Here is a 23894-nt window from a genome sequence, read left to right as displayed (position 1 = left end):
GATACGACTCTCTGAGCGCGCGGAGTTACGGGCTGCGCTACGTACCTTTAATATAAAGATACCATAATATCAGATACAGCCGCGTCTCGCTAGCGCGGAGGAAAGTTTATTGTCCTGGCGACTGCTGGGGTTCTCATCAGCGGGAAAATGAAAAAAAAGAAACGGCAAGGCACTCCTCATCAAAAACGATGTCATAAATAATGGGAGTGGCGGAACGACAAGCCGGTAGGAAGGGTTCGTTGGTGGGGAGATTCGTGTGATGTCCGAAGTGGTCGAAAAATAGCAGTTGCCTGGTTTTTTAATAGGGTGACGGGCTGGCTCAGAACCTGTTGTGCTCACACTGTGAAGTTGCATTTATTTTATTTGCTGAACACACGCTCTTATCTAAGAGAGATAGACGCGGGGCTCTTATTTTACATTTAGCGCACATTTTTACTTCCCTTCAAACAGCTGGCCATTTGTCACTGTCTCTGTCACGCACACACTCGCAGAATAGAGAGAGCATCAGCACAAGTTCCTAAACGACTGCGTTATCCTCAGATCGCATGCATAGAAAGATGCACACGCCTTCACACACATGCGTAACAATATCGTATGCATGTGCACGTATCACACACACATTCACGTGTGCACACCATACGCAAGCATGCACAGATGCAGACACTAACACTATAAATGCACGTAGACCGTAAACACACGCATTTTTGACAGAAAACACATACTCATACACACATTCACATGTGCGTAAATATTAAACGTGCTCATACATGGCACACACACCATACACAAGTGTACACATGAACACACAAACAAGCGCACATGCATAAACATTCACACGTGCATACCATAATCAACCATGTGTGCACACGTGTACACATACACACATGCATGCATACTCTCACAGCCAGAAATAGACACAATGTGCAGTGTGCACACAGATATATTAGACATGCTTGCAATTTGATTGATCCTGATTAACCTATATGGTTACATCGACAGCATTCATCGATGGGATTCAGTAAATCCATGTCAATTACAAATTAGGTGTCCTGACACATGACAAGCAGGGACTGTTTACATACCTTCCCTAGTTCTGAACCAATGGAAAGACTCCTTTCCAACGTGGGGGCAGGGCTGTTCTCTTTGTGACCTCATAATCAGATTCCTGTCAGAGGCTGCAGTGATCCAGGCTAAAATCCATTACTGGCTCTACTTTATAGCTGTCATACTCGGAATGAATGTTGATGTGTGTGCACGCGCTAGCTTGCCTTGTGGTACGTCTGTGTTTGCTCATGCCTGTTCCTCTCCTGGCCTTTTGGCTGCAGATGTGGGAGATGGAGCTTAGTGCCTCAGTGGCTCTTTCTCTGGTTTATTGCCCCCTCTGGACATGATGTCAAATAAAGCGAACGCTTCCAGATGCTTGTGTGTGTGTTTGTGGGTGTGTGTGGGTATGTGTTTTTGTCTCTGCGTGTGTTTTGTGTGTATGTTTGTATGTGTTTGTGTGTGTCTGCATGTTTGTTCTAGTGTATCTGTGTGTGTGTGTATATTTGTGTGCGTGTGTGCGTGTTTCTGTGCGTGTGTGTCTGCGTGCGTGTTCAAGTGTATCTGTGTGTGTGTGTGTACGTGCGTGTTGGAGTGTGTGGGTACGTGTGTGTCTGTGTTTGTGTGTGTGTGTGTGTGTGTTTCTGTGCGTGTGTCTGCGTGCGTGTTCAAGTGTATCTGTGCGTGTGTGTGTGTGTGTGTGTGTGTGTGCCTATGCCAGCCAGTGAAACCAATCTGCTGTGCTCCACCAATTAGCAGAAACAATTAGAGCTGAGTGTTTCCTGCAGGAGAGCTGAGGTCCCAGAAGCCCTCTCTAAGCCTTCAGAATGGAAGGACGTGATCAGCCGTTTCTGTGACTGTAAGGACTTAGTCATCTGTAACGGGAACTAACCCCCTCTCCCCCGCCTCCCTGCAGCCCTTCCCCAGTACCGTACACCCCCCCCCGCCTCCCTGCAGCACTTCCCCAGTACGTACCCCCCCCCCCCGCCTCCCTGCAGCCCTTCCCCAGTACCGTACCCCCCCGCCTCCCTGCAGCCCTTCCCCAGTACCGTACCCCGCTCCGCGCCCTTCCCATACCGTACCCCCCCCCGCCTCCCTGCAGCCCTTCCCCAGTACCGTCCCCCCGCCTCCTGCAGCCCTTCCCCAGTACCGCACCCCCCCGCCTCCCTGCAGCCTTCCCCAGTACCGATCCCCCCCCGCCTCCCTGCAGCCCTTCCCCAGTACCGTACCCCCCCCCCGCCTCCCTGCAGCACTTCCCCAGTACGTCCCCCCCCCCGCCTCCTGCAGCCCTTCCCCAGTACGCACCCCCCCCCGCCTCCTGCAGCCGTTCCCCAGTACCGTACCCCCCCCCCCCCGCCTCCCTGCAGCCGTTCCCCAGTACCACCCCCCCCCCCCTTTACGTAATGGAACTATGGAGCTGCTTAATCGTCAGCTAGGGGTGCTGGGTCACCCCTAACTCATTTTGGAGCGCTGCCCGTGAACAAGCACTGTGTGTACAGACAGAGGCCTGGGCTGGGACATTGGGGGGCGGCAGGGGGGTGTGAGTGTTCGGGCCAGGATCTGCCACCCCCGTTGTACACGTTGTACAGCAATTCAGGATCAGAAAGGGTGTGATCTGGGAATGATTTTGAGGGAATAAGTGGCATCAGGGAAGAGAGATGCAGATGGGGGGGATTGAGAGGGAGGGGGGGGGGATGGATGGGGAGGAGGGGAAGAGGAGGAGAAGAGGAAGGGGAGGGAATGGAGAGGAGAAGGAAGGAGGAATGGAGAGGGGAAGAAGGGAGAGAAGAAGGTGGAGGGAAGGAGATGGAGGGGGAAGGGGAGAGGGAGGAGGGAGGGAGGAATGGAGATAGAGGAATAACACACTTCACAGTTGGATATTTTCTCTGTTGTAGCTCAGCCGCATTGAGTTCCGAAATAGAAAGACACCTGGGGGAGACTTGGATGTAAATAACCAAGAGTGCATCTTTTTAGACCCTGTTTTCATCCTTATATGGGCACGTTCTCCTGCATCTGTCACTTCCTGCTCAGGTGGAGAGTCACATGAGCTGGCCACTGCAGCTGTGGTGATATACCAATACCACAGATAACCGGTAATACCATAGAGAATACTTAGTGTCTGGGAGTGGATACCAATTTTCTAGTGCACTATGGGATAATGGAAACCCTTTTTTTTTTTTTTCTTTTTTTTTTCTTCCGCCCCCCCATTTTCCAACTTTATGGCAGAGCTCGGACTGCAGTCGTAAGGCCCACCCCCTCACATGCGCAGCTCCACCTCTGTTCTGTGCTGCATGCACGCTGGCTGAGCTGCGCAGTCGCTGCATCACGAGCTGCGGTGGGGACCGCGCGCAGTCCCACACTCCCAGGGTAAATTCAGCCGTTTGCAGGTGGACCGCTGGTGCCTGCCTGCCAGCCCGCTCAGATCCAGCTGGTCAGATCCCAACCAGAGTCCCGTCCCAGACCCCGGCTGGCGCAGCGAGGGTTTAACTCCGGACCGCGAGGGGTATCGCTGCACCACGAAACAGAGCCTCCAAACCCGCCCTGTTTCAGGATGAGTTTATACGGCTTCTTATTTATGGTGGAAACAGGACTAGGTTAAAACCTAGTATATGGCTGGACCTAACACACGTGATCCGGCCGACCAATGGTGTAACTTCATAACTCGGCTGACCAATGGTGTAACTTCATCACTCAGTCACTCAGTCCGTCACAGACGTTCGCGTTAGTAGGGCTAGCCCCGCTGTTGCGGTCCAGCCAAAAACAAAGAAAACTCTTGAGTGTGTTAAACTATTCGAATTAAAATATGAGAGAATGTATCTAAGTGTGTCTGTCTGGTGTTTATTTGTTATAGAGAGGCACCATATGTTTCAGATGCAGACCTAAGTTTAGTTAGTGTTACAAAAAATCATTTTAAATCGTCCCGCTGAGATAAAGTCATTTGTTTTGGTCATGGAAATTCAGTTAAAGGTTGTGGAGAAGTCATTGAAAAATCATTGGTGAAAAAGTGTGTGAACCCTGGTTCAGGCTACGTCACAGGAGGTGCCACACACGGCGTGCGTTAGACTCGCGTGACTTCGTTCTCCAGCGTTTGGCGAGAGGCGCTGTGGCTGAGACCGTTCCCACGCTAGCCAGCGCAAAGCGCGGCGCTAGCAGAGCGCTACGCGAGCGCCGCGTCGCCCCGGCCCGGACCCGCAGCGCGCGCTGTGAGTAACGCACCCGCAGCAGCGCAGTGTTTAATATTAAACGGCCGCGTGCTGAGCTGCAGTGCATGCTGGGAAGCAGGAGAGCTGGTGCCACCCCTTTTCTCTCCAAATAGCCTCGGTCCCCGAAGCCGTTAGCAGTAGCTGCCGCGCACAGATTTAGCAGCCCTTAATTCACCCTGCATTGTGTGCGCACTCGATGCACACTCAGATGAACTTCAGAGCTCAGTCTGTCTCACAGCCACGGAGATACCTGCACATGATACAGTAATATTGTGTACTGTGCAGGCCTGTGTGTAACGTGGGGGCGGGGGGGATTGGAAAGCATTCAGCTGGACTGGGCCCCAGATTGGATAGCAACAGTACCACCCCCCCCCCCCCCCCACCCATGCTCCACAATTGCAATCAATGAAAAGGGGTGGACCCCACGAAAAAAAATTTATAGGGCCTCGAGCGGCACTGCACAGGGGAGGCTGTGGTGCTGTGTGTGTTTATGCAGCTGCGAAGGCCCATTTCCCCCCCAGGATGGGAAGATCAGGCAGGAAAGATCATTTGCTGATTGATTTAGTGCACATGCATTTCAGCAGCAGTGCGGCTCGCATTGGGCCATAGTGAATACAGAGCGAAAGCCTGTTAGCTGTGGCTACCCTGCTCGTATGGGGCAGCCTTCTCCCACAGCAGGAGGGGTCTGGGGCAGGGGTGGGGGGGTTTGGGGCAGTGGGGGGGCGGTGTATGGGGTGGTTTCGGGCCCTGGCCCCGTGCCCTCTGATGTGTGCCCTCTCTGCCCAAGCGGCTCTGTGCACTGCGCTCCACGCTGTGCGGTCGGGCTGGGTTTGATCTGCACAGCGAGAGCATCACTCACCGCAGGCTGTCAGCAGCCAATCGGCCGTGGCCGAGGAGCCGGCCTGCTCATCGTCGCGGTGTGTGTGTGTGTGTGTGTGTGTGTGTGTGTGTGTGCGCACGCGTCGGCCTGTGTGTTTGTGTGCGTATGTATGAGGCTCTGTGAGTATGTGTGTGTGTGTGTGTATGTATGTATGTATGTGTGTATGCAGGTATATATTTGATGTATTTCATGTTTAGGGATCTCACTCTGAAGCTCTGTTTGTGTGTGTATATAATTTGCTGACTGTAAGAGAGCACGGCTGGAGGTGTGTGCTTTAATCACTGCCCATAAATCTCTCTCTCTCCCCTTTCCTCCCTCATTCTCCATCTCTCATTGCCTCCTCTTTGTCTATTTCTCCCTCCCTCTCTCTCACTTTCACTCTCTCTGCCCCTCTTTCTCTGTCCCTCTGCCTCCTTTCTTTCTCTCCCTCCCTCTGCCCCCTTTCTTTCTCTCCCTCCCTCTGCCCCCTTTCTTTCTCTCCCTCCCTCTGCCCCCCATTTCTTTCTCTCCTTCTCTCTGCCCCTCTCTCTCCCTCCCTCTGCCCCTCCTGTTCTCTCTCTCCCTCCCTCTGCCCCTCCTGTTCTCTCTCTCCCTCCCTCTGCCCCCTGTTCTCTCTCTCTCTCTCTCCCTCCCTCCTTGCCCCCTGTTCTCTCTCTCCCTCCCTCTGCCCCCTGTTCCCTCCCTCCCTCCCTCTGTAGGTGCTGAAAGGCAGTAAGAAGCTGTCCCTGTCGGTGCGGTCCGTGGGGCGGATCCCCGGGGGCTATGTGACCAATCACGTGTACACGTGGGTGGACCCGCAGGGGCGCAGCGTGTCCCCGCCTCCCGACCTGCCGGAGCACCGCAGCGCCACCCTGCGCCGGGCCGACGCCCAGAGGCGGAGCCACCTGCAGCTGCTGCAGGAGGGCGACGAGAAGAAGGTCAGCGCTCATACCGTGGCTGCCCCGCCCTGCCCTGCACCATCCTGCCCCCCGCCCTGCCCTGACCCTGTGGACTGTCCTGCCCCACCCTGCCCCACCCCCGTGGACTGTCCTGCCCCACCCTGCCCTGCCCCTGTGGACTGTCCTGTCCCACCCTGCCCCCACCCCCTGTGGACTGTCCTGCCCCCTGCCCTGCCCCTGTGGACTGTCCTGCCCCACCCTGCCCCCACCCCTGTGGACTGCCGCCCCACCCTGCCCTGCCCCTGTGGACTGTCCTGCCCAACCCCCGTGGACTGTTCTGCCCCACCCCCTGCCCTGCCCCTATGGACTGTCCTGCCCCACTCTGCTCTGCCCCTGTGGACTTCTCCACCCTGCCCCACCCCCATTGATCACTCAGCCCTGCCCTTCCACTTGTGTCTCTGCTTGGCTCCACCCTGGCCCTGCCCTTCCCCCATCCCGTCCTGCCCCACCACCCTTCCTGCTCCCCTGTCCCACCCCGCTACTCCCTGCTACTCCCTGCACTCCTCCACTGACCCACCCTGCCCTCCCCCAACGTCTATACTTTCCCGCTCCACCTCCATGCCTTGCCCTCCCTGAATAATGCATGCTGGGAAACGTAAAGACTTTAAGAGCTGGGGGATAGGAGCTCGCACGTGTGGTGTTGGCTCATTTAACGCGCGCGTACGCGAGGGCGCCACATCCGTCCCCCCCGATTTCCCAGCGGACCCGGCGGCGGTTGGGCGTCGCCCAAGGGGCCGGGGATTCGGGAGGATCATCTCCGGCTCCGCGCCGCGGCCGCCGGGCTAACGGGCCCTTTAAAAATAAATTTACGCTCCCGAAATAAATCACCCCGACAACGGAGACCGATGAATCTTATAAGAGGGGGAACTGCCAGAGCCCGAGTGGGTGGGTGGGTGGTGGAGCGGGGGCGGGTTCGGGGAGCGGCCTGGGGTTGGGGTGGTGGGCGGGGGGCGGGGTCGCGTGATTGGATCGATTCCTCTAATCAAAGGCCGGCAGTAAAAGTAGCGCTCGCTCCCGGAGCTCGCTCGCCCCCTAGGCCACGCGGCGCAAGAGCTCGGCCAGGAGGCGCGAATCTCCGCCCCCGGCGGGCCGGCCGACGGACGTCCCCGCTCCCGCCGCTGCCAGGCCCATCTCCGCCGCCGTCAGAAAAAAAAAAAAAAAAGATTGATTTCACTTCTGAACTCGAGTTATCTGCAGCGTGATGCATGGCCCAGCTCCAGGGCCCTGAGAAAATATACGATTCCCCAAAATAAAAATATCACCCCTGAGGCGCGGGACCACCGGACCAGACTGCTCTGCAATATGTACGGCCACCGTCGGGTTCTCACTCAATACCCTGAGTAAACAAAAAAGGGGAAAAAAAGTTCCAGTAAATGTACTTTTTTTTTTTTTTTTACATTAATTTAAATGTTTTTCCTCGCTCCACCCGTCTCTGGTTCCTGAACAGAGACTGAACAGAAAGCTGTGTGTGTGTGTCTCTGTGTTCAGCAGCGGTTAAAATGGAAATTTATGTACAGCGAAGCACAGACAGAGAAAGGGTGTGGGTGTGTGTGTTGGCGTGGGTGTGTGCAGGCGTTTGTCTACATGTGCGTATATATATATGTATTTGTGGGTGTGGTATGTGTGGGTTTGTGTGTGTGTCTGTGTGTATGTGTGTGTGTACGCGCATGTGCGTGTGTGCATATGCGTGTGCATGTTTGTGTGTGTATGTATGATTTTTTGTGTGTTTGTGTGCGTACGTGTGTGTGTGTGTGTATGTTTGTGCATGTGTATGTATGATTTTTGTGTATGTACGTGTGTGTACATGTGTGTGTGTGTGTGTGTGTGTGCATGTGCATGTTCATGTTTGTGTGTGTGTTTGTGTGTTTGTGTGTGTATATTTGTGCATTTCTTGTCAACTGGCCTCCTACAACCTGCCTGCACCAGTTACTCATGCACCTGCAGCAGGATCTCAAGGCAGAAAGACGGTGTCTATTTGCACATAGATACTCAGATTTCAAAATAAAGACACAAGAGTACAAGCTGCCATGACTGACAGCTGCTACTATGACTTGAATTGATGCTGTCCACGGGCCTGCGCTGTCCATGGGACTGCAGTTGTTATTTGAATGACGTTGGTGCTGTCCACAGTCCTGCAGTTCTCATTATAGTGAAGTTGATGCTGTCCATGGTCCTGCAGTTCTCATGATAGTGAAGTTGATGCTGTCCATGGTCCTGCAGTTCTCATTATAGTGAAGTTGATGCTGTCCATGGTCCTGCAGTTCTCATTATAGTGAAGTTGATGCTGTCCATGGTCCTGCAGTTCTCATTATAGTGAAGTTGATGCTGTCCAGGACGGAGGACGGAGGACGGAGGACGGAGGACGGAGTGTAGCACAGTGGGTAGGGAACTAGACTTGTAACCGAAAGGTCGCAGGTTCGATTCCCGGGTAGGACACTGCCGTTGTACCCTTGAGCAAGGTACTTAACCGAAATTGCTTCAGTATATATCCAGCTGTATAAATGGATACAATGTAAAATGCTATGTAAAAGTTGTGTAAGTCGCTCTGGATAAGAGCGTCTGCTAAATGCCTGTAATGTAATGCCTGTCCATGGTCCTGCAGTTCTCATTATAGTGAAGTTGATGCTGTCCATGGTCCTGCAGTTGTTATTAGAGTGACACTGATGCTGTCCATGTTCCTGCAGTTGTCCTAGAAGTTGTCCTGGCGTGACACGCTTGCGGATCTGGTTGCAGCAGGCGATTGATTGATTTGATTGATTGATTGATTGATTGATTGATTGATTGATTGATGGACGGACGGACGGAGAGCTATCCGGGCTGCGATGGACGCGGGACGCCGGATGCTTTGACACGTGTCGGGGGAGCGCTCGTGAGCGTCGCGCTCCAGCGACCGGGTGATGGATGTGGAACGCGAGAGGGGGGCCGGTTGACTTTAACGACCGCATTGATGTACGAGCGGGCCGCGCGTCCGGGCTATTTGCTTTGGGGTTTTCCGCCTGATTGATACACAATTATTCGGGAGACAATTTCCAGCTTTCGCGCTGAATAACGCTCTCTCGTCAACGTTCGTTTTTTCGGACATAAATCCACCCCCCTGTCAGAGCTTTTTAGGGACTGCAGGAAAAAGCGAGGGTCAGAAAAGGACTTGAGCTGCCGCCCTGAGCGTTCTGTGCCAATGGGCTGTCACGAACAGGACGGCCTGGCTGTGTTCAGTCGCTGCGTTCTGCTGAACACGCTGAAACTGTATAATGGAAGATCAGACAAATGAAAATGCCTCAAACGAAGCGCATCGGCGTGTAATGATCTGCGGCTGAGGCCTCCTGTCGCCTTGATCGGGAAATGTTTTCTTGACCAAAAATTGCTTTGATGAAACCGTGTGTGTGTGTGTGTGTGTGTGTGTGTGTGTGCGTGTGCGACCAAACGTATACAATACTTCAGATGCATGTTTCAGAATTACATTTTTTCATTATCATCTTGTGTTAAAGTACAGAATAAGAGCTGCAGATGAGGTGTCCTTTGATGGCACTGAGTAACTATTTCTGAAGATGTGACTGTTTGAATATCGTGTTTTTGCAAAACACTGTTTTTTTTTAGAAAACTGGCTTTGAAGATTTTGTTGGGAATTTTTCCCCTTTCTCATCTTAGCACACACCCTTCAAACCAGGAACTATTGTATGAAATTGTTTTATTTGTGTAGCCACAAACCCAGTGCCTGCTATCATTGTGAGTAGGTTTGATTATGTTTATTATATATAATCCATGCAAATATGAAAAAGACACCTGAAGTTAAGCCCCTGATTTAATTCTAAAACCTTTTTCTTTCTTCCTCTTGTCTCATTATTTCAGCAGGACTCCATCCTCATGTCATTTCTAAACACTGACAACTGCTTTCTCACTTGAAATAGCGACAGTGCTTTACGGAGTGCCCCTAAATGTTGATAGGCTCTCATCTACAGGTGCCGTGGCCACATAGCTATCCCACAGTACCTTGCACATGAATGCTTGGAGGAAAGCGGCTGGCTGCTGTTTCTTTTTGTCTGCCCACACACTCATTTGCATCTGAATCTTGGGAGGGCTAATGAAGCTGCAGTGTATCTTCAGGTTGCAGATATCGCTCGCTACTCCGCTCGCATTAGTCAAGTGGGACATAAAGCAACAAGAGCATATCCTACCGTTTCAGACGCCGGTGGAGTTGATTCGAGGTGTTTACACCCAAACTGTGTAAGAAAATATGAATTGCGATTTGGGATGTAAAACAGAACCGAAAAGTTCAGCCTGTACTGAAGAGATAGATTAGGTTGCTGCACTGTGCAAGCCATTCATAAAAATAAAAAATCGGACAATAAAAAATCTTTCCGAGTCCAGTCCATTGTATAGCCTACCTTCTGGTCATGCAATGGCAGCAGCTGGCTGGTTGACTTGGCGACAGTAAACATCAGCTGCACAGCTGTTCTGGCTGTGGTTTTAACAGAAAAGGGGTGAGAGAGGTTTCGGTTGAAACGATGGGTGTTTTATTGCACCGCTCTGTTCATACTGAATGCAGAACAAAGGAGAACGTTTAAAAGAGAGAAAAGCATTTTTGCCTCTGAGTGCCTCCCACCTTCGTATTTCACTCTGGCTTTGGCGTTAGCCGTTGGTAGCCATGCTTTAGTAGGCCGGGTTAAAATGGCCAACAAGGACAACAAGAAGTCACAAGACACTCGAACAGCCATGCAGTCATACAGTATGGACATAATGTGTGCGTGCGTGCGAGCGTGCGTGCGAGCGTGCGTGGGTGCGTGCGTGCGTGCGAGCGTGCGTGTGTGTCCCCTGCAGTGCATACTGTAACTCCAGGGTGCGTGTGGATCTGCTCCCCAGGTGAACCTGGTCCTGGACGATGGCCGATCTCTGGGGCTGATGATCAGAGGCGGGGCTGAGTACTCCCTGGGCATCTACATCACCGGGGTGGACCGGGGCTCTGCGGCAGAGTGCGGAGGGCTGAAGGTAGGACCGCCCCTAACCACGCCCCTGACTCCGCCCCCTGCTGCTCGTTTCTCTCCCCCCTCTCACAGCCACCTGGCCTCTGCGGAGCACCTGCAAATTCAGCTATGAATAATGAATCACAGGAGAGCCTGTGAAAGATTGTCTGTCTGTGTGTGTGTGCGTGCGTGCATGTGCGTATGTGTGTGTGCCTGTGTGTGTGCATGCATGTGTATGTGTGCGTATGCGCATGTATCTGTGCGTGCGTCTGTGTGTGTGTGTGTGTGCATGAATGTGTGTGTGTGTGTGTGCGCGCGCGCATGTATCTGTGCGTGCGTGTGTGTGTGTGTGTGTGTGCATGAATGTGTGTGTGTGTGTGCGCGCGCGCATGTATCTGTGCGTGCGTGTGTGTGTGTGTGTGTGTGCATGAATGTGTGCCTTTTATCAGGCAGTCTGACCTGTGGGGAGCCCGTGCATCTGTCGCTGTCATCGGCACGGACGGGGCGTCCCATTGGCTGCGGGGGCGTCCTGTCGCTCTGCTAAGCCCTGCAGGCCGTGCCCTTAGAGCAGGGGGTTCAGCGCGGGGTTCGAGTCTCGCCTCGTCTCATTGGGCGTCTGGAATTTCGTGCCGTCGGATCAGCAGGACGTCCCGTTGAGGGCCTCAGAGCCAGGTTACTGATCGCTGCGCGGGACACTGTTGACCTTCCTGAAGCACGCAGCGAGACGGAGCGAGACACTGAAAATGAGCAAAGTCACGGGGAGCGTAAATGCTGCTCACCTGTCTTCCTGTCACTGATCTTATACCTGTCTCTCTGTCACTGATCTTATACCTGTCTCTCTGTCACTGATTTATGGTAAATGGTAAATGGACTGCATTTATATAGCGCTTTTATCCAAAGCGCTTTACAATTGATGCCTCTCATTCGCCAGAGCAGTTAGGGGTTAGGTGTCTTGCTCAAGGACACTTCGACATGCCCAGGGCGAGGTTTGAACCGGCAACCCTCCAACTGCCAGACAATCGGTCTTACCTCCTGAGCTATGTCGCCCCTATATACCTTATACCTGTCTCTCTGTCTTCAGTCTGTCTGCCTGCCTCAGTGTGACTCATGTCCCTGGTGAATGAAAGAATGTTAAGCTTTAGCACATATATCAGTCTTTGTTGGCTGTTTGGAAAAACACACTTAAATATTTGGCCTCAGCCTTGCTATTGCTCTGATTTAATCACACCACTGAGGAATTTCTTCCCTAATTTGAGAATCAAATGATGGGTTTCGGTATTTTTTCATATTCACAACATAATTTTTGCTGTTTGTGAAATTGTCCAGATATTAAATGAGTTACTAAAGCAACGAAGGGAAATTCAGTTAACTCTTGTCCTGTGTTTTTCTGCTCAGTATAACTATTTCACCGAATATTGTTTTTTTTTTCAATAACATTTACATTGTTTGCAGTTGGATTCCTGCGGTTCTTGTCAGTTTATGGATGAGTTTTTAATAACATGCTACATGGTTCATTATGTGACGCCATCGAGTCTTTGAAATGGGCAGATTGAAGTGCCTCTGATTCGCCGTCAGGGCCAGATACCGAAACAGCAACGACAACAAAAAAAAAGAAAGTTGAAAAATAGCCGCATGAAAGATTAAAATTCCTCTTGACGTTTGGCCGTTGTTGTGTTGACGGGAAGATGAATGATGCATTATGGGACACCTGGCTGGGCAGAAGGCGGGCGGCGCATCTGACAGACGACGCCGGTGTGTGTTTGCGGCCACGCAGAGAGCGCACACACACAGCCGGGGCGGAATCCAATTCGGCAGCGTCGGACACGCTTTTCAGCCGTCTCGCAGGCGGCCGGGGGAAAGGAGGGAAAATGCGCGAAAGAAACGCTCTCCTGACTAATGCGCGTTATTTCGGAGATTTTTCAGAACGCGCCCCTTTTCAATGTTCCGCCTCGGTGCGCGTAATGGTCCCTCCGAGCCTGTTTATATGGTTGCGGGGGAAGGGAAAAAAACTGTTTTCCTGGATAATGCGGCGCTCGGTAATATTCGGGCAGGGCTGGGCACGGGGCCGAAAGCCGGCCGATCCGACACAGTGAGTGATCGTGCCATTAGAGCCGCCGAATGTCCGTTTTCTCTCCACGCGCTCCCCCGCTGTCGGTGCTCGCTGCCCCCCCGGCTTTGGGACAGAGGGACGCATGCGGTTATTTGAGTTTGAACACAGCTAGCTCCCAAGCGCAAATCGAGTTGGGCTAGAAACGTCGCTCGCTTGACACAAAAGGAAATACGTTTTTTAATTATTTTTACAGGTGCAACCTATTGGACACAATTTAATACCCACGTGGTTTGTAAATTATATATATATATATATATATGTGTGTGTGTGTATCGACCAGACTGCCATTTAGGCCGGAGGACACTGTATTAACATCTCTTTAAAGAGGTGGATTATATGCGATATTTTTTTTTTTACTTCTGCATTGCATTGTATAATCCCTTCGGCATTTCAGTACGCTTCGCGGTCACGGGGTTATGTCTGTGTTTAAAATGACACACTGCTCAAGCAGCAGAGGAGCAACCGAGAGGTTTGAATCGATGCGCAGCTGGGGTCTGTTAAAGAAAGAAGCCTTGAGTTAATCGAGTGACGACACAGCCGGAGGATACTGTTCGCGCGCGCTCTGATAACAAACGCGGATAAATCTCAAGGTTAACGCTTTTTTCTGTCTCCGGAGAAAGTAAAAAAAAAACTATTGGCCCTCCCCTCACGGAATCTCTGTGATGGCCAATACAGTGGCAGCGAGGTATTTGTTACCAGTCCAACTGCCCGCCCACCCCCACCCCCAGATTCTGTAGCTTGTAAAGATAAACATGTGAGGCTTAGAAGTAGTACCGTTCAGGAAAACGCACCCTACGGAGATACTGAGTTATGCTTACGATGCACCATGCTGTATTTTGTTATGTAAATAAATTTCCCACTTATTTATTTATTTATTTATCCATCCATCTATTTTAGAGTGTTGCCTTGACACTGTGCTTGCAAATTGGTGGGTGTGCGAATGGTTCAGTTGCTCTGTGATTAGTCCAAGGAGCTTAAAAAGAGTGACAGACGAGCAAGCCCTGTTTTTCCCCACCAATCACCTCGTCACCCCCCTCGAGCTCCTCCTTTTAACTCGCAGTCGGAAGAGGGGGATTGGCTTCACCTGCGTGGGCTGGAATTAGATGTGAATAATCGATCCGGCTTGATGCCTTGTTTTTTTTTTTTTTAATTCTTTGCTCAAGCTTTCTGGCTGGTGTGGAATGCAGAACTAAAGGCCCCCGCTAGCTTCCTTTTTTTCAGGAAACCGGCAGCATCAGAGAGCCGTGGGGAAAACGGACTGTAATTACTAAAGTTTCTGTTCGAACGGAGTTGAGTGTGTGTGTGTGCGTGTGTGTGCGTGTTTCCATTGGGCGAGTGCCTGTGAAAGAAAACAAAGATGTTCGGCAGCGGTGGGGGAATTGTTTTTGTTAATTTGGATAATGAGCTTCATTAGACGCTTGAGTGCCCCTGGTGAAGTTCACTGGTCTTCGTTCTCTATTACTTTTTAAACCGTTTTGATGAGCGTTGCAGTGCGGGCAGGAATCGGCCGTTCGGTACTGGGAGAGAAGGGGGAGAGGACAAAGAGCAGTGAGTTTACTGCTCTGTGTGTATCCGCTTTCCTTTCTCTGTTAAGTTGTGCGCGTTTCTGGCCTGCCTTCAGTGCTTACCATTGATTTACTGTCGTCTCTTCGTAGCCCTGATCCTGGGTCAGTTAGCACCGTGTACACAGGGGCTGCCTGGGGATAATTCGGGCTGACAGACTGGACGCCGCTGTAGCCCAGACCCCTCTGGAGATAATGTCCCCTCTCTAATTGGAAATTTCCAGTGCTCCTGTATCACTGCTCCCTTCCAGAGGGCACTCCTGCTGAATCACGCGCACTCCTCCAAACCCCCCATAACGTGTAAAATGCACGTTCTAAGTGCTTTACCTTGTTTAGGTTGTGCGCTCATGCACACGGACGCACGCGTTCTCACAAACATGCGCTCTCTGATGCACATGCACATGCACATGCATGCACGTTCATACACAAATGCAGGCGCACGCACACACACACACACACACACCGCGCCTCGCTGCCTCCCATTGGTGCGTGTCAGCGAACGCATCACTGCTCCGTGTCGGTGTTGCAGAGCGATGCGCTCATGCACTAATTGGCCTGATGGCCCAATAAAGTTATACGGCCCGTTAACTGGGAGTCCAGGCCAGAGCTTGGCCCTGAAAACGCTGCTCTGGCTCACGCTTTCTCTTAAAAAAAAAAAAAAAAATGAAAAAAGTCAATCTTTTTACGCAAGAACGACTTGCAGCTGGGGTTCGGGGTTTCGGGAGAGGCGAGGAGGGGGATTTTGGTGCAGGGGAATACAAAAGCTGAATTTTGAGACGGCAGATCTCAGTGAATGAGTGGCATCTCGGCACATATCTGTCTCTTGCAGTAAAGGCACGTCCACCGGCATAGCAAACTGTCGATAGAACTTATTTAAATAAAGACTTTTTTTTTTGTTAAAGTGACAGAATGTCAGTACATCGTTAGATTATATTTTGGCCTCATTAAACAAAATGCATATTTAGCTTCATATTTGCGCTACAGCTGTTTTGTATATTGAGTGGTTTAAACTAATCCCCACCTTTCCACCCATTTTTCTTTTTGATAGGAAAGAAGTGAAGAAAAAACTTCTATTTCCTCCACTACATTAACCCTGGGGATCGAGCATATCCTTATCGAATGTGGCTGAGCTCCACTTTAGCACACGGAGCCGTCTGAGCTATTGAAGTGCGGATAAAAATGATCAAAATATGGAATTATTACCCAGCATCCAACTGGCCCGTGTAGAAATGGCCCTTGAGAAGATGAAGTGCACTAAAAACTCTTTTATACTGCACTTCACATAGTGGCTTTTAATGGAGGGAGTAGGAGGAAGGACATTTATCTCAAAGAAAGACAAACTGATAAGTACCAGTTGTTTTCCCCTCTTAATTATCCTTTTTCGCGTGTACATCAAGGTCGATCTAACACCGAGGCTGGCAGCTGGGTCCAGAAGGAGGATCAAGAAGTCTGGTGCTGTGTTGCGACTGGTGTTTGTTGCAGACTTGGAAATGAGCAGAACCTTTGCCTGTTTATGTATTTATACCACATACGCTCTTCAGAAGCTGGGGGAGGGGGTGGGGGCGGTGGGGGCGGTGGGGGCGGTGGGGCTGGAACTCGGGGGATGTAGAGTCGGTTCAGTCTGCATGCACTCAGTCTCCTGCACTCAGTAATTTTCGGGCTACGGGGGGGAAGGAGTTTAACCTCCATTTAACGAGCTGCAGCCGGGCTGATTGCCCAGCTGAGGGGAAAAAAAAAGCACCAATCACAGGTCGCTTGAAAAGTTCGGAAGTTCGGGTCGGGGGAAAAAATGCAGCACAAACTCCAAAAAGTAACGGCTGTTGTCTGTTATTGATTTATTCATTGTCTGAAATAACAGCTTTTTTTCTTCAAATGAGTTTTTTTCATTCGGATTCATGTGCCAATGTTAATATTGTCGCACGCCGCCCTGCAGTCAGTTACTCCACACATATCTTTGGCAGAGAGGAGAGACTGCAGACATCGATCCAGAAGAAAGCTGCTTTGTCTTGCCCGGTTAATCTTATGGAGAGGTCAGATGTGGGGGTCAGCTCTCCACAAATGAGATTGTTTTTGGAATGCCAGAGAGGTTCTCAGGCCCGTGCAGGCGGAGCTTGCTTTAGTCGGCCAATCACGTCTGCCCCTGAAATCTTTTTTCTGGCTGGTCAAGTCTTGAGCACGTGAAGCCGTCACCCCCTCAGCAACTGTCAACCCCCACATGTTAGAAACCTGGTAATTAGTCAGCAGACAGTGTTTAACCATTGAGCCAATAGGAGAGCTTGATGTTAGAACATGTGGAGCACTTAAGCTTCCTGATTGGAAAAAGGTGTGGTGTTGCTGACAGTGTGTGTGCGTGTGAGTGAGTGAGTGAGTGTGTGCATGTGTAAGTGTGAGTGTGTGAGTGAGTGAGTGAGTGAGTGAGTATGTTTGTGAGTGAGTGAGTGAGTGAGTGAGTGAGTGAGTGAGTGAGTGAGTGAGTGAGTGAGTGAGTGAGTGAGTGAGTGAGTGAGTGAGTGAGTGAGTGAGTGAGTGAGTGAGTGAGTGAGTGAGTGAGTGAGTGTGACTGAGTGTGTGTGTGTGTTTTAACCTGTGTTAACTGCTGCTATGCTCTTCTGGCCCCACTCTGTCCCCCCGTGTCCCTGCGTTGCTGTAACCAGCCCATACTGTCCGTCCCTCTCCACACACCCTCTCCTCTCTCTGCCCCGCCGCCCCTCCCCCAGGTGGGGGACCAGATCCTGGAGGTAAACGGGCGGAGCTTCCTGGGCATCCCGCACGACGAGGCTGTGCGCGTGCTCAAGTCCTCGCGCCACCTGATGATGACGGTGAAGGACGTGGGCCGGCTGCCGCACGCGCGCACCGTCGTGGGGGAGACCAAGTGGATCACCAGCTCCCAGATCGCAGAGAGCTCGGCCAGCAGCAGCGTGGCGGGGTGAGAGCCTGTGTGCGTGTGTGTGACTGTGTGTGTGTGTGTGTGTGTGTGTGAGAGTGTGTGTGTCTGTATGTGTGTGTGTGTGTGTGTGCAGTGTGAGTGTGTTTGTGTGTCTGTGTGTGTGTGTGTGACAGTGTGTATGTGTGTGTGTGTGTGTGTGACAGTGTGTGTATGTGTGCGGGGGTTTCTGTGTGTGTCTCTGTGACGTGTGTGTGTGTCTGTGTGTCTGTGACAGTCCTCTGAATAATGTCTAGCTCTACCCTTTAGTAACTTCTTTTCACCAAAAGCATCATTTAGTGGGCAGTTTTTCTGGAACTTTCGACACTAAAGATTTGTCACCACTGCCAGGAATACAGCTCAGGATATAGATTCCATTAAAGACACTCACCATATGTTTTATTACTCCAAGCAGCACAGGGGAAATCTATCTAAAGTGTGACCTTGCACCTCAGAAACTTGGTACAAATAGCCTTTTTCGTTTGAGTTGTTTTTAAATTTTGTTTTCTGAATAAACGTTTAGCTGGATGTTTGCCAGGGAGACGGAGCGTTGTGTGAAGCTTGGCCCGTTTCCTGGTGAGGAGCGCCCGGGGGCCACTTCGACGCCGAGCCTAATACGCAACGTTAGTTTGAATGCCTGACGTTTCGCGCTGTTGTATTCGGAAGTACGCAGCGCACGACATGGTGTCTGAAACGTGAGCGGTGAGAGGTTATCCTTCAGGTTTAGTCTGAGCAGATTTTCCTCCATGACGCCTGAATTTTTGGATGTTACAGAGGAACTTTGACGCAATTTGTTTTTGAAAGTTTGGCACATTGTCCTTATGGTGAAGTAGTTTGAACACTTTTCTAAGGAATTATTATTATTATTATTATATGTGGATGCATGTTAGGTGCGCTCCTGCAGGTGCCCTTGACCAAGGCACTGGCCTCAGAACTGGAGTTGGTCCCCGGGCGCTGCACTGTGGCTGCCCACTGCCCCTAAGTAACTAGGATGGGTCAAATGCAGAGGACAAATTACCCCACGGGGTTCAATAAAAGTATATCTTATCTATATCTTATTATTATTATTAGTATTATTATGTGTGGTTTTGTATGTATGTATATGCATGTTTTGTAGTGTCATTATGTATGGTGCTATTGCATTCAGAAAGTATCTGCACTTCCTTTGTCAGTACCCCAGTGTCAGTGCCACATTGAGATGTGGGAGGCAAAGCCCTTAAGTCTGTGTTTTTGTCATGTCTGGTACTCGATCATTGCCCGTAAAAGGTCACATTAGCTGCAGCTCGTCAGACAAAGGAAGGGAAATCCTCCCCCTTCAAAATCCACCTCAGCACTTTTAACCCCATCTGTGTGGGATCCCGGTCTCCTATGTTTTTATCCTTCTTCCGTGTGCCACTTAAGACCGACGCCAAGTTCGCCTTTTAGCGCTAAGCTCTCGGCTGAAGTGCTCAGAGGCGACACGCTCATAATCACAGTTTGCCAGCTAGACAGCCGGAGTGACACTGATGCTCGAACTGGCTTTCAGTCTAAATAATGATATTTGAACACTGTCACATAATCTGTCCAAGTTATGTGGGGCCATTTAGCATGGCTGATATGGAGTTTTTTTTTGGTGAGAGTGGCTTTGGACAACACCGTCTGAGATAATGTTGGCATTAACAGATTGAAGAGGAGGTTTTACAAACTCTGGTCATTTCGGTGCAGCTTTTAATAGTCATGCTTGTTGTGTGTGCATGCGTTTGTGCGTGGTGCACGTATGTGAGAGTCTGCATGAATGTGTGAGAATCTGTATTTGTTTGTGTGTGTGTGTGTGTGTGTGTGTGTGTACGTACAGTATGTGCGCCACCTGCATGTACAGAAATGACCACAGTGCTTATCTTCAGCGTGATGCTGCGGAAATGAGCCTTTGTGTCCTTGTGTTTGTCTCTGTGTCCCACAGGCTGCCTTTGGACCAGGGGGCCTCGGCATCGGGGAAGGTGAGGAAGGCTAGGCCCTGCTGTGTGTCGATATATATACCTGTAGAGTAAATGCTCTCACTGTGGGGCTGCTGTGTGTCGATATATACCTGTGGAGTAAATGCTCTCACTGTGGGGCTGCTGTGTGTCGATATATACCTGTGGAGTAAATGCCCTTGTTGTGCTGTGTAGGGCACCCTGCTAATGCCCTTGTTCTGAGTGGGCCCTGGACTGCTGGCATGTCCTGATGGAGAGTCACTGTCAACTGTGGCCAGCAGCCCCCTTCGTGACCCGTGTCCTTTAGCTAGCTGTGTTACTGTGATCCTGTGCTAGCTGTTGAAGTGTGTCTGAGCTAGCTATGTTACAGTGTGTCTGAGCTAACTATGTTACAGTGTGCCTGAGCTAACTATGTTACAGTGTGTCTGAGCTAGCTGTGTTGCAGTGTGTCTGAGCTAGCTATGTTACAGTGTGTCTGAGCTAGCTATGTTACAGTGTGTCTGAGCTAACTATGTTACAGTGTGTCTGAGCTAATTATGTTACAGTGTGTCTGAGCTAACTATGTTACAGTGTGTCTGAGCTAGCTGTGTTGCAGTGTGTCTGAGATAACTATGTTACGGTGTGTCTGAGCTAACTATGTTACAGTGTGTCTGAGCTAGCTGTGTTGCAGTGTGTCTGAGCTAACTATGTTACAGTGTGTCTGAGCTAACTATGTTACAGTGTGTCTGAGCTAGCTATGTTACAGTGTGTCTGAGCTAGCTATGTTACAGTGTGTCTGAGCTAGCTATGTTACAGTGTGTCTGAGCTAACTATGTTACGGTGTGTCTGAGCTAGCTATGTTACGGTGTGTCTGAGCTAACTACGTTACAGTGTGTCTGAGCTAACTATGTTAGTGTGCCTGTGCTAACTATGTTACAGTGTGTCTGAGCTAACTATGTTACGGTGTGTCTGAGCTAATTATGTTACAGTGTGTCTGAGCTAGCTGTGTTACAGTGTGTCTGAGCTAGCTATGTTACAGTGTGTCTGAGCTAGCTATGTTACAGTGTGTCTGAGCTAGCTATGTTACAGTGTGTCTGAGCTAACTATGTTACAGTGTGTCTGAGCTAACTATGTTACAGTGTGTCTGAGCTAACTATGTTACAGTGTGTCTGAGCTAGCTGTGTTACAGTGTGTCTGAGCTAACTATGTTACAGTGTGTCTGAGCTAGCTGTGTTACAGTGTGTCTGAGCTAACTATGTTACAGTGTGTCCGAGCTAGCTGTGTTGCAGTGTGTCTGAGCTAGCTGTGTTACAGTGTGTCTGAGCTAGCTATGTTACAGTGTGTCTGAGCTAGCTATGTTACAGTGTGTCTGAGCTAACTATGTTACGGTGTGTCTGAGCTAGCTATGTTACAGTGTGTCTGAGCTAACTATGTTACACTGTGTCTGAGCTAGCTGTGTTGCAGTGTGCCAGTTGTGTTACTGTGCTAGCTGTTACATTGTGTCTGAGCCGTATGTCTTACACTGTGTCTGAGCAAGCTGTGTCTCAGTGGTGCTGAAGTTCTGAGGGGCAGGCGGGAAGCAGACGGTTCTCCCGCTGGAGAGCGGGGGCGTGGGCGGTGGTCTCCTCAGACGGCCGCCGGGCGTTTACGGAACAGAGAGCGGCTCCGGTTGTCTGTCCCGCCGGCAGCGCCGGTGCCTCTGGGGGCTCGCCCGTATTTACAGCGTTAGCACCAGCGTCCCGGGACCGGGGTCAGCCGAGGGGAACGTGCACGGGGCCGGCTGTCTGTATGCGTGTGTGCTTGTGTTTCTGTCTGTGTATTTGCTCTGCGTTTCTTTGTGTGTGTGTGTGTGTGTGAGTGTGTGTGTGTGCGCGTATACTATGTGTGTGCGCGCATACTGTGTATGTGTATATATATATATATACTGTGTGAGCTCCATAATGTTTGGGACAAAGACTTCCCCCGCTTGACTTGCCTCTGTACTCCACAATTTTAGATTCTTAATCAGATAGTTCACATGCGGTTAAAGTGCAGATTGTCCGCTTGAAGGTCACTTGAGTCTTCCTGCCTCCCAGCATGACGAAGTCATACCACACTGCCCAGCTGGACGGCCCTAAAGAGCGAGAGAGAGAGAGAGAGAGAGACAGAGAGAGAGATGCTGGGACTGCAGTTTCAGCCTGGCACCCAGTTGGAGAGGGCTGTTGTCGGTGTGTGCATGCGGGGGTGGTGGGGGGTGGAGGGGGTAACTGTCCCTTCAAGCTCAGCGTGCTGAAAGGACAGAGGCTGGCAAGGTGGGGTGGGGTGAGGGGGGCTGCAGGGAGCTCTAAAAGCACACAGGCACCCTCCGGAGTGTCTCTCCAGCAGGAGTAATGCTATTCCAGGCAGTGACAGGAAGGATGGCACACAGCTTCTGGCAGAGGGAGGGAAGGGCAGAGAGAGAGAGAGAGAGAGATAGGAAGTGTGTGCAGGCAGTGGTTGAGTTTTGGGTAGGTTTGGGAGGGGGAGAGAGGGATGGAGTCACGTATAATTGAGGGTTCAGGTTCCGCATTGTCACGCCAACCAACCTTCTTCGGAGACAGAGACACTTTGATTGCCTTTTATTAAACGCGCGAAACTCCACAGACAGATAATGGCCAACCTTTCTATAGAGAGAGCAAAAAATAAGCAGGGGAGGATGATGATGGAGAGGCGTGGCGGATGGGGGAGGACAGGGTGTCCAAAAGGAAGAAGCGTGGCGGCGGGGGTGTCGGGAGATTGCTTTTCGGATGTAGCGTGAGTAGCGTTTGGGTGCCCCCTCCTGTTCCCCTCTCTCATTGGCCCAGCTCTGAGTGCTGTCTGCGGTTCCCAGAGTGGCACTGTCTTAGCGTTTCATATGCCTCCCTGTGTCTGTATTTCTCTCTCTCTTACACACACACACACGCACACACACACTCTCGCACGCACACACACCCATTAGCTGCTCAGTATTTGATACGCTCAGACACACACGCCACAGCCTCCCTCTCTGCTTCTCACTCGAGTGCTTTTCATCTGTGTCCGACTCAGATGTGCTTTTGTGTGTGTGTTTGTGTGTCTGTGTGTGAGACAGATAGACTGACAGACAGAGAAAATGTAATGAAACAGAAATATAATATACGTACTGTAGTTTTTATGCATGTTGTTTAATTCTGTATAATGGTCAGCTAAAAAGGTTTTTTTTCTGACATCAGAGCTGTTGATGAGAAGCAACAGTGAGTTGGTCAAGACAGGGAGCACCTGCTAGCCAAAGAAGTACTGCTTCAGCCAGGGCCTGTGTTTGATAGCAACTGCACATAATACAGCTGTGTGTTGCATATATTTATTTGAAATAAATCTTGAGCCATACTGCCACTGGTATGTGGCTACTGTAAGGGCATCAACAGTGCCACATCAGCCAGGACAATCCAGTATTTCATTCAAAACTGGACCGTCCTTTAGCGAACACCCCTTGTCCCATATATATTACTTCTGGGAATAGCTGCTATGTGGTTAACGTACACTGCAAATGTTACTAAGTTGCTAAATGAACACTGTTAAATGAATGGCATTCCTATCGGCAAAGTCATGATATATTTTTACATACGTATATAAAAAAAAACTATCCTCACAAAAGATGTTTTATTGAGAAGTGGTGGAATTTGGCTTCCAGACATTCTGAGTGTTTGAACTTGGACTTGGAGTCTGGGTCACACTTGACCAGGGCCTTTGAACCCCCACGTTTTGAATATCACAAAAGACGGGGAAGAGATGAGTAACAACGAAATGTGGATAGTGGAAATGAGGTGGGGGGATCGCAGGAAACGGCTGACACGCGATGGTGGAGGTACTGTGGACATGGTGATTTATGTACCTGCGGAGAAAACTCGTTCAGCAGATCGATGGTCTCCATCGCAGCTGCTCTGTCATGAGAGGAGAACGGAAGGAGAGGTTTCTGTGACTTTGTGAGGTTTTCCTGAAATTTGACTGGTTCCATTATGTTCCAATAACCAGCATTGGGTTGTAGGTCAGTGGCTGAGTTGGCTTGAATCGCCACCTCCAGTTGGAGCACCACCTACACAAGGTCATGGTTGATCAGAAGAAGGATCTTGGGTGGGCTTAATACTAGTAGTAATACATAGTACTGTAATATCATGAGTAACGTTGCCAAGCTCATAGTGCCATGCGTTTAGGAGCGACCTGGTCAGGCTCATTGCACTGTAAGGCTATAGACCTGACCTGTGAGGCTAGCAGGTTGAGAAAATTAGCAATGGTCAATGAATGTCAGTGCATGTCATGGTTGGGGTCTGTTCATTTTAAGCTGAAGTTCATAGGACAATTCCATGTCAAATGG

General features: G+C 50.5%; 1 protein-coding gene across 4 annotated transcripts in view; it reads left to right on the top strand.

Moving 5' to 3' along the window:
- whrna (whirlin a) overlaps positions 1-23894 on the top strand; it is a 91036-nt gene that overhangs the window by 37193 nt on the left and 29949 nt on the right. For 3 of the 4 annotated variants that reach the window (XM_064308016.1, XM_064308017.1, XM_064308019.1), the window contains 4 exons: positions 5823-6041; positions 10920-11045; positions 17347-17618; positions 19555-19591. In XM_064308016.1, the coding sequence (XP_064164086.1) occupies positions 5823-6041; positions 10920-11045; positions 17347-17618; positions 19555-19591 (654 nt within the window). The remainder of the gene's footprint in view (positions 1-5822; positions 6042-10919; positions 11046-17346; positions 17619-19554; positions 19592-23894) is intronic. The other variant, XM_064308018.1, reaches the window with a different exon arrangement.

Source organism: Anguilla rostrata, chromosome 14, assembly GCF_018555375.3.
Source record: "Anguilla rostrata isolate EN2019 chromosome 14, ASM1855537v3, whole genome shotgun sequence".
Taxonomy (NCBI): Eukaryota; Metazoa; Chordata; class Actinopteri; order Anguilliformes; family Anguillidae; genus Anguilla; species Anguilla rostrata.
This window is presented reverse-complemented; position numbering and strand designations above follow the sequence as displayed.